This window comes from Pipistrellus kuhlii, unplaced genomic scaffold (genome assembly GCF_014108245.1).
Source record: "Pipistrellus kuhlii isolate mPipKuh1 unplaced genomic scaffold, mPipKuh1.p scaffold_m20_p_9, whole genome shotgun sequence".
Lineage (NCBI taxonomy): Eukaryota > Metazoa > Chordata > Mammalia > Chiroptera > Vespertilionidae > Pipistrellus > Pipistrellus kuhlii.
In genome coordinates, this window is record NW_023425595.1 from 30,823,099 (window position 1) to 30,832,257 (window position 9,159).

Here is a 9,159-nt window from a genome sequence, read left to right on the forward strand (position 1 = left end):
GCTTTGACCTTCATAGTCAGCACCATGTAAGGTGTAATTCACTGTAGTCTGTGAAAGATGAGAATGAGAGTCTTTGAACTTGCGTTCTAAGGAGTAGAAATCCTATTGTGTTAAATGATTTGTCTCACAATGAGATAGCCAAAATTTTTTGGAGGGGGACTTCATTAAGACTGTTACACAATCAAAACCTATCTTTATTTCTAAAACCTTAGCCACTCAAGTAGAATTGGTGACTCGCCTTTAGTAACATTGTTCATTTCTGCCATGAAAGTATTGATCACACTCTATTATAGTTGACTCTGCATGGTTCTGTAGCTTCCAATGGAGAAAGAATACTCTGGGGGAAGAACCAGTTGGCCCTAGGATGGGGCATAAGTATTGACATGAGTGCTTTTTTCTTAATCATAAGCTGTTAGCTTTGGTAAAACAAACAAACAATCAAACAAACAAACAAGATGCAGCTGTAAAGTTTGATTCTTGTCTTTAACCATATGATAAGATATAAATTATGTCAAATACATAAAATTCATTCCATAAATTCTACTAATACTGAGTTCATACAAAAGATGCCCAGGGTTGTTTTAAACTATGTCTTGAGATAATTTGCATTTGGTTGAATTTCATTGCAGTTTTGAACATACTTTGTGCTTTTAGAAGAATGGTTTATGTCCTGCTCCATCTGTATGTTTTTTCCTCCCACAAAAATTGACTAAACTTAGTTTGGTGATCACATTATAAAGTATATAAATGTTGAATCACTATCTTTTATACCTGAAAATAAGGTAATATTTTATGCCAACTATATTTTTATAACAAATTTTAAAATTATTCCAACATTTTATCATGAAAAATTTTAAACAAACAGAAAACTTGTAAAAATTTTACAATAAACACCAGTATACTCACAACTTACACGCTATTAATACTTTTTATTATACTATCTTTATCATATATCTACCCATGTGTCCATCCCTCTATTCATCCATCAGTTCATTTACTTTATCAATGTGTTTCAAAGTTAAGTTACAACATCAATAAACTTTCTATTAAATATTTCAGAATTCATATAATCAATTGAAGTTTAATTTTTTATATTGTTATTTTATTTCTTTCAAACATATAATATACAGATTGTACATGCATATTAGATAAGTTCAGACTAAAGCATTGGCTTTGTTGTGAAATAAGTTTATGCCATATTTCTAAGTAGCATCTGGAGGCATATTTGAGTAGCATGTTGAATGCTTGTTGTTGTTGTTTTTTTTTAAATACTTATCTTTTTACAGAATAAGCGCTGGGTCAGGCTGGTGTGGCTCAGTGGTTGAATGTTGACCTATGACCCTCGAGGTCATGGTTCTGTTCCTGGTTAGGGCACGTGCCTGTGCTGCAGGTTTGACCCTAGGCAGTATATCAATGATTCTTTTTCATCATTAATGTTTCTATTTCTCTCTCTCTCCTTTCCTTTCTGAAATAAATAAAAATATATTTAAAAAAAGAATAGGTGTTGACTTTATGTATGTATGTATGTATGTATTTTAATTGATTTTAAAGAGAGGAAGGAAGAGGGAGAGAGAGAGATAGAAACACCAATGATCAGAGAGAAATCATTGATTGGCTGCTTCCTGCATATTCATCTAACCCAGGACCCTTCAGTCTACAGAACAACACTCTATCCATTGAGCAAACCCAGCTAGGGCTAGGTACTAGGTCTTTATTGCTCTATGTAACATGAAAGCTGAGAGTAACACTTGAAGTAAAATCATGCTAAAAATGTGTTTTTATTCTATTCTATTGTTTGGTCTTAGTTGAACTAAACTAAGTTTGTAAAATTTATGAGTGGAGGAGTAAAAAAGAATGCTTGTTATATAGATGCTAACATGCATTTTTACCAAAAAAAATTACAGTGGATTTAAATTCCATACACGAACCTATGAGGAGATATAGGGATATAAATTTGTGATATAAATTAATGATTTATTAATGAGAATATGGGCATATGTTTAAAAAATATATTTTTGGATATGTGAGCATGGGAGTATATTTGAAACATACCTAATTCTTTTTTTCAGATATGTGGATGAATTTCTAACTATTTCTAAAATGCTCTCTATAATCTATATCAGCATCTCTCATCAATATAAGAATGTATAGATTATAGTATGTGTTTGATGTATTAAGATATGTGATTAGTCACTTATCTATGGGGCAGTTGTATGGGAGTGTTTGCATTTATCTGTTTGTATGCATATGGATCTGAAAGAGCCAATGCTAGAAAAAAAATTAATAGTTGAATATGTTTAAAGGAGTATCTTTTGGGCTGTCAATGAGGAGGTATGTTTATGTGCATAGAACCATTTGCATTCCCTGATCAAGGGAGGCATAATAATGAATATAGATGATGACATCAGGGATTAATGGAGCCAAGAAAGGTATCCTTCTAGGACCAATTCTCCTAAGGCCGAACAGTACTGATTGAGCCCACCCTCTCCATTATTTCCACTCTCCTCCTCCAACCACAAACAAACACTAGGGACTCTTGGGGTTTTCATAAATTTATGAGTTCTTTAGTGAGGAAGCTGATGCCACTCTACCCTGTGGACCCACAGTGCAGTACATCCAACTACAAGAGGAAAAAAACGTCTGCCACCCAGTGAGTGCCCTTTCCTCAGATTGCCCTCTTGGGCCTCTTCCCTAAAATTATCCCAAACTTGAAAACTCTTATTGCAACCCCAGACTGAGTCTGACCCTCATATTTCTCCTCCAAGCATGAGACAAATCTATTCCCTTCCAAAGCCCATAAATACAGACACTGATGCCAGGTACCCATCTGAATCAAAATTCTAATACCAAATCACAATGAAAAAGGGCTGACTCATTAGGTTTATATTTTGTTTTGAGGGCATTTTAGACTTCCCCCTAAAAAATACCCTCAAATATCTAAGTCTTGGTGTGCAGCTGGAGAAAAAAAAAGACAGAACCAAGTGATCTGAAGTTATTCAACAATGTGATCTTCAATCTTAACTGCATTTTCAGTAGTGAGTAGATCATGGGAATATAATTGATGGAGTACTACTGTGAGTCTGTTAATACTGTGCATTTTTGGCAGTGTGGGTATGTTTATAAGTATGAGTTCAGATTGCTATAAACAAGGAAAGATAACTGAAACACAGTGTATAACACTGATGAGTAAGTATTACTCGTCTCAAGTTCTGTGGTTGTGCTAGTATTATGTGTGACCAAGGAAGAACACAATAATGTCTGACTGTTTGATGTGAGATAATACCTTGAATGGGTAACTGTGTGTACAAGTGTGAGATGTATATTTGCTAGTACCTTTGTGTGACCTTTTGTGTGTGTGCATGCTCATGTACATGCTGTGTAAGAGAAGGTTATTGTTTGTGTTTGTCTCCATCGTCTTAATGTTTCATCCTAGAGTAAGTTACATTTAGGAAGTTTTAACTGACACCCATATAGCAAATAAAAATTGGTGAAGGTTGTTCTCTTTGGGGGAAGAAGTTTTCAAAGTTACTTTCCATACTGAGGGAAATCTGGAGCACGGATGAAAAAAATACGACCTTCTGGAATACCTAAATTTATACATCAGGGATTAAGGCTAGTGGAGTAAACTTATCTTGTAGGAGTGTCCTTAGTATCTGCTGATGCTCTGAAGGTTCCATTTCTTCAGAACCTAAAGATAATCTTAGAGTGAAGATTATAGAAAAAAGTAGATTTGGATAGGCTGTATGTAAGAAGATTCTTAGAACATTGTTTTTAATCTTGGTTTGGGAGTAAGGGAGAGGTTAGAGGTGGAGTACAGAAAATAAACCCTACTGATTGATGAGTTCATTTGAATTTTCATTTGGAAGGGAGAAAAAAACAAATAGATAAATTCCTTCCCATGGCTCATACTTTCAGGATTATGAATGATATCTGGGCAGTATCCAACCTCTTATAGCCATTTACTTTCACTGTATTTACTAAGAGAGAATGAAAACTCCAGGAAAAATTGAAAGGAATAAGAGAACCACTGTACCTAACTTCCAGAATAGAGCTTTAGCTATGAGATACCTGATACCATGGAAATACAGGTACAGATATATTTTGGACAAAGGCTGAGAAAAAGTTTTTTATGATATGGCTTCTCAGTCTGCACACTTCTAACTATTGCTTACTTTTCCTGGACTTAATCTGATGCTGTTGAAGGATAACAGAGAAACAGGATTCAGTAAAGAAGGTAGAAAAGGAGATATCAATGTAGGAGAAAAATGGGAAGAAATGGTGCCTCCAAAGGTGAGTTACCAACAAAGTTAACTCTGCTAGAGAGGCAAAATGAATGAGTATTGAGACTATTTATTATTAGATTTAAACAAGGTGGTCAGTGGTGACCATAGAGAAATTGGTTTCAGTTGGGAAGATGAAATATAGAAGCCTCACTATAATACACTGAGCTGTGAGAATTTCAAAATAAAATTGGAGAAATAGAAACATAAACAAGCTTCCCTTCCTTTGGATCTGGAGAGACAGTGTTTCAAGAAGCTTGACTAAAAATTGAGTAAGGGTAATATTAATAGAATGGCAGCTAGGAATGAAAGCTTTTGTTTTTATTGTATAATGGGATGGTCTTGCCCATGCTTTTTGCCTGAAGGAAAATGGGCATGAAGGGAGAGGCTGATGCATACAATGGACTAAAGGGAAAGGTCTCTGAAGAATAAGGCAGGAAATGGAATCCTGAAGGTGGAGTGCTATTCTTGGAGAAGGAGGGGCATCTCTTTCTCGGAACCAGGGGGAAAGAATGGATAAAGATGTAAATAAGTTTAAAATTTAGGCAGTGGTAAATAATCAGGTGTTTTGTGTTTTCTCCCCCCAGCAAAACATTTGCTTTGTTGGTTTTATCCAGCTGCACATCCAGTTTGATTATAGAACTTATGAAAGTTGGGGTTTGCTGTATGAATGTGAAAGAGAAGCAAAGATGAGATGAAGATACCAGCTCTTGTGGAAGAGTAGGTCAGCAAAAAGTGAGGGAGAAAGTGCTAAAAGACAAAGAGACTGGGGGGGGGGGGGGGAGAATTATCAAGACCCTGAAAGAAAGTGCATGGACACAAGAAGGTAAGAGTGCTGGAAGATAGACGGATGTGGTCAGAATGTTTAAAAAAAAAAAGAAATATAAAATTCTCAAAGGTGGAGCAGTTTTTGGTGTCAACCTATTCAGAGGTAGGCTGATGGGGAAGGATTGGGAGGCTGAAGTGAAGGTTATTAAAACTGAAATTTTACTGCTGTAGAAGCTTCATCTACAGCATCTACCAAAGGACTTCCAAAGGTGTGTGCAATGTTTCTCTTTCCTTGTCTGTGTTAACCTCTAATCCCCTACCCCCCAAACTCCCAAATGTGGCTTCTGGGGTAAGATGGGGAAGTAAAGGTGAGAATTAGGAGCTTTTTCATCATAACTCCTACCTTGTTGCCTTACCATGATATGGGCACTCATTTGCTCATCACACCTTAACAGAATTTCCATTATGGCCTAGACAGGGTACTGGGCCCTGGTGACACAGAAATGAGTAGAACCCAGTTGCTATCCTTAAAGAGCTGGTAATCTAATAGGGGAAGCAGGAACAGTGACAAACACTTTTAATCTCTGACCTTTTCTGTTAGAGACAGGATGTCTGAAAGAAAGTGAAGATCTCAAAACACTCTCTTGGCCTCATTCTTATCTATATTCTCACAACTGCCTGCCTGCCATGTTGGGACTCAATGGCACCCCCTTCCAGCCAGATACACTTCAGCTGACAGGTATTCCTGGGATGCAGACAGACCAAGCATGGGTTGCCCTGCTTTTCTGCATCCTGTACCTGATCTCCATTGCAGGCAACCTCATTATCCTTGCTCTGGTGTTTAGGGAACCTGCTCTACACCAGCCCATGTACTACTTCCTCTCTATGCTCTCTCTCAATGATCTGGGAGTATCCTTCTCAACACTCCCAACTGTGCTTGCTACCTTCTGCTTCAACTACCACCATGTTGGTTTTGATGCCTGCTTGGTTCAGATGTTCTTCATCCACACTTTCTCTTTCATGGAATCAGGCATACTGTTGGCAATGAGCTTTGATCGTTTTGTGGCTATTTGTGACCCACTACATTATGCTACTGTGCTCACCAACAACTGCATCTTGGCTCTGGGCCTGGGCATCCTTGCCAAGAGCTTCACTACTCTCCTGCCTTTCCCCTTCCTGGTGAAACGACTTCCCTTCTGCAAGGGCAATGTTTTACATCACTCATATTGCCTCCATCCAGACCTCATGAAAGTGGCATGTGGAGATGTCCGTGTTAACAACATCTATGGGCTCTTTGTGGTCATTTTCACCTATGGCATAGACTCAACTTTCATCCTGTTGTCCTATGCATTGATTCTGAGAGCTGTGCTGGCCATTGCATCCCGGGAACAGCGGCTCAAGGCACTCAACACCTGCATATCACACATCTGTGCAGTGCTGGTTTTCTATGTGCCCATAATTGCTGTCTCCATGATCCACCGCTTCTGGAAAAGTGCCCCACCTGTTGCTCATGTCATGATGTCCAATGTCTACCTATTTGTACCTCCTATGCTCAACCCCATCATCTACAGTGTGAAGACAAAGGAGATACGCAGAGGGATCCTCAAAGCTTGTTATAAACCCTAGAGCTGAGGAAGGCTGCAGATCCTGAGAGAACTCCTTTGTGGAAAGAACTTGGACTTGTTTGCCAACTTAAAAAATGCTTAAAGCAAGGAGGAGAAGAACCAGAATCTTTATAGTTGTGAATATAGAACCAATAAAGGAACATTTGACACAATAAAATGACATATATGTGAATTGAATATTTACTATGTGCTAGTTGTTAAGAATTTTAGAATGGTGAGTAGGAAATATTGTTAAGCAAGAGACATATTAAGAGAAAAACATAAACAAAGAGTAAAGATGCCCTGAAAAATGTTTGATGTGTGGAAATAATGAAAGTTCTACAGTTCAAATAAGCTTGAACAGAAATAACTGTTTTCACCCAGAATGAGGGAAATAATAAACACTGGAGACAAACAAAATTCATGTAAGCTTTGCGCTTCATGTGACAGAGAGGGCCCATTTAGTTTGTAGAGAGCAGGATACATTTTGTTCTGTTTATGTGAAGGAGCTCGTAAAGGATGACGGTGGTTAGAGTACTTTGTACAGTGTGGCAGGAGGAAGAGAAAGTAATAATTTTTTACATAAGTATGAGAAAAAATATTTAGGCAAGAAAATATAGAATCTTGCTAGTCCAAGTGTGATTTGATAAACAATAGCCTTCGTAAATCTGGCAGCCTGTTAGAGAAGCAGAATATTAAACCTCATACAAGACCTACTGATTTCAAGTGGCATTGAATGAGACTCCTGGATAATTAAAACTTGAGATGCACAGTGATTCTCTTTTCTAACACAACTCAGGTAATGCTTATCTGATGTGTAACAACAATAACAAGACTCACAAGTAACAAGAGTGTGCCGGGCCAACTCAACTCAGCCAAGGCTTCCGTGAGCCTGAGAGGGAGTGGCGAAGGATGTAGAAAAGACAGACAAAGAGAATAAGCTGGGTCTAGGTGGATCTTCCTGTGCCTGGTTCAAGCCACAGAGAGAGATCCAGATGGCAAGCTGAGCCTTTATTTTATAGCCAGAGGTAAACAAGGTAGTGGTTACCATAGTTACAATGTTTTTGTGAGTTTCACTTGTTTTGGCAGCACTTGCTGCACCTCTCACAACCTATTAGCTACCCAGATAAGATCTAGGGAGAGTCTTAAGGTCAAGCCTAATTATGCTAAGAGGGCTGTGCCCTCTAACCTGGGACTTGTCTGTGGCTTTGCCAACTGGTCAGTCGAAGGCTTAACCCTATAGTTGCTTTCTACATAAGAGACTGGAAAAGTGGTTCTCGAAGTGTGATTCCCAGACTAGCAATATCAGCAACACTTGGGAAATTGTTGTGAATGCACATTCTCAGGCCCTTCTTCATATATCCTAAACTATAAATTCTGTGAAGTCCAGTAATTTGTTTAATAACTTCTCCTAGTAACTTAGATATCCATTAAAGGTTGAATATCAGACTAGAATATTTAGGACAATTTCAAGCAGCTTTGTTTAGACAGAGAGATTTCCATAACAAAGCTTGGGAAATGAGATCTTGAGAGATTGTGAATGGTTTCTAAAACTTGGAGAAACTGACTTCTAGGTATATGCTGTTGGTGGTGAAGGAAAATGCAAACCCATAGCCTATGATCTCCACAAGTTGGTACAGATATAGCACAGAAATAGCTAACCCAGAAAATTTGATGAGTCATCTAGCCACTTTATAGTCACTATAATAATGAAAAGTAGAGAGAGTTCTCAAATTGCCTCCTTGAGATATTTCAAAATTCCATAAAGGGAAGGAAAAACATTACTCATAACCATCTTGTTTGCTTCTCTGGATACATTCCACCACCTAATACAAAAGAAAAAAGAGCTCTCTCTCCTGCCATTCCTTCCCTCAATACACCCATACTATACTTGAAACTGAAATAAGGAAGAGGTAAAATGAAATGAGAAGACTAAGTTCTTGTGATAATAATTATATGGGGAATCTGAAATTGGGTCTCTAGAAAAACTATGTATGGTACAATTACATTAAAAATATCACTTTTTCCCCCCATTTGAACTCTACCCTCTGTATATAAATATAATCCTCTCTACTGATCAAATTCCAGTTTGAAGAAATGCTGTTCTCCTGTAATCATAAAGCTGGTAGATGGCAAAGCTAGAACTCAAATCTACCTCTATGTGACTTTGAGCCCCATGGTCTTTCAGTAACCTGGGATATTTCTCCTGGAGAACACTTCAATCTTGAGCAATTTGGTGGAAGTTTGAGTGGGAATCAAATAGAGAACAGTAAAAATATTGAGTAAAGGCAGTCATGGTTACATCCTCTCTTGGTTAAATCCTAGGCCTGGATCTGGGCTCTAAGCTTTGTTACCCAGGCTCTCAGTCTTGCAATTTTCCCACCAGGCTCTAAGCTTTAGGTTCTTCATAGAATATAGATTTTTAAACCCAGAATTCAGAAAAATAAACTCCGGGTTCTGTGCTCAGAGTTCCAGTTCTGAGACTGGATAATTCTAATTAGAAAAGG

General features: G+C 37.8%; 1 protein-coding gene across 1 annotated transcript; it reads left to right on the forward strand.

The window, feature by feature from the left end:
• The first annotated feature begins 5,735 nt into the window (after positions 1-5,735).
• LOC118713219 (olfactory receptor 51I1) lies at positions 5,736-6,674 on the forward strand. Its single transcript, XM_036427620.1, has one exon. The coding sequence runs from the start codon at positions 5,736-5,738 to the stop codon at positions 6,672-6,674; it is 939 nt and encodes a 312-aa protein (XP_036283513.1).
• Positions 6,675-9,159: the final 2,485 nt, after the last annotated feature.

What these genes read in the sequence shown, in the direction of transcription:
- LOC118713219 (XM_036427620.1), top strand. Translation starts at nt 5,736, where the DNA reads ATGTTGGGACTCAATGGCACCCCCTTCCAGCCAGATACACTTCAGCTG.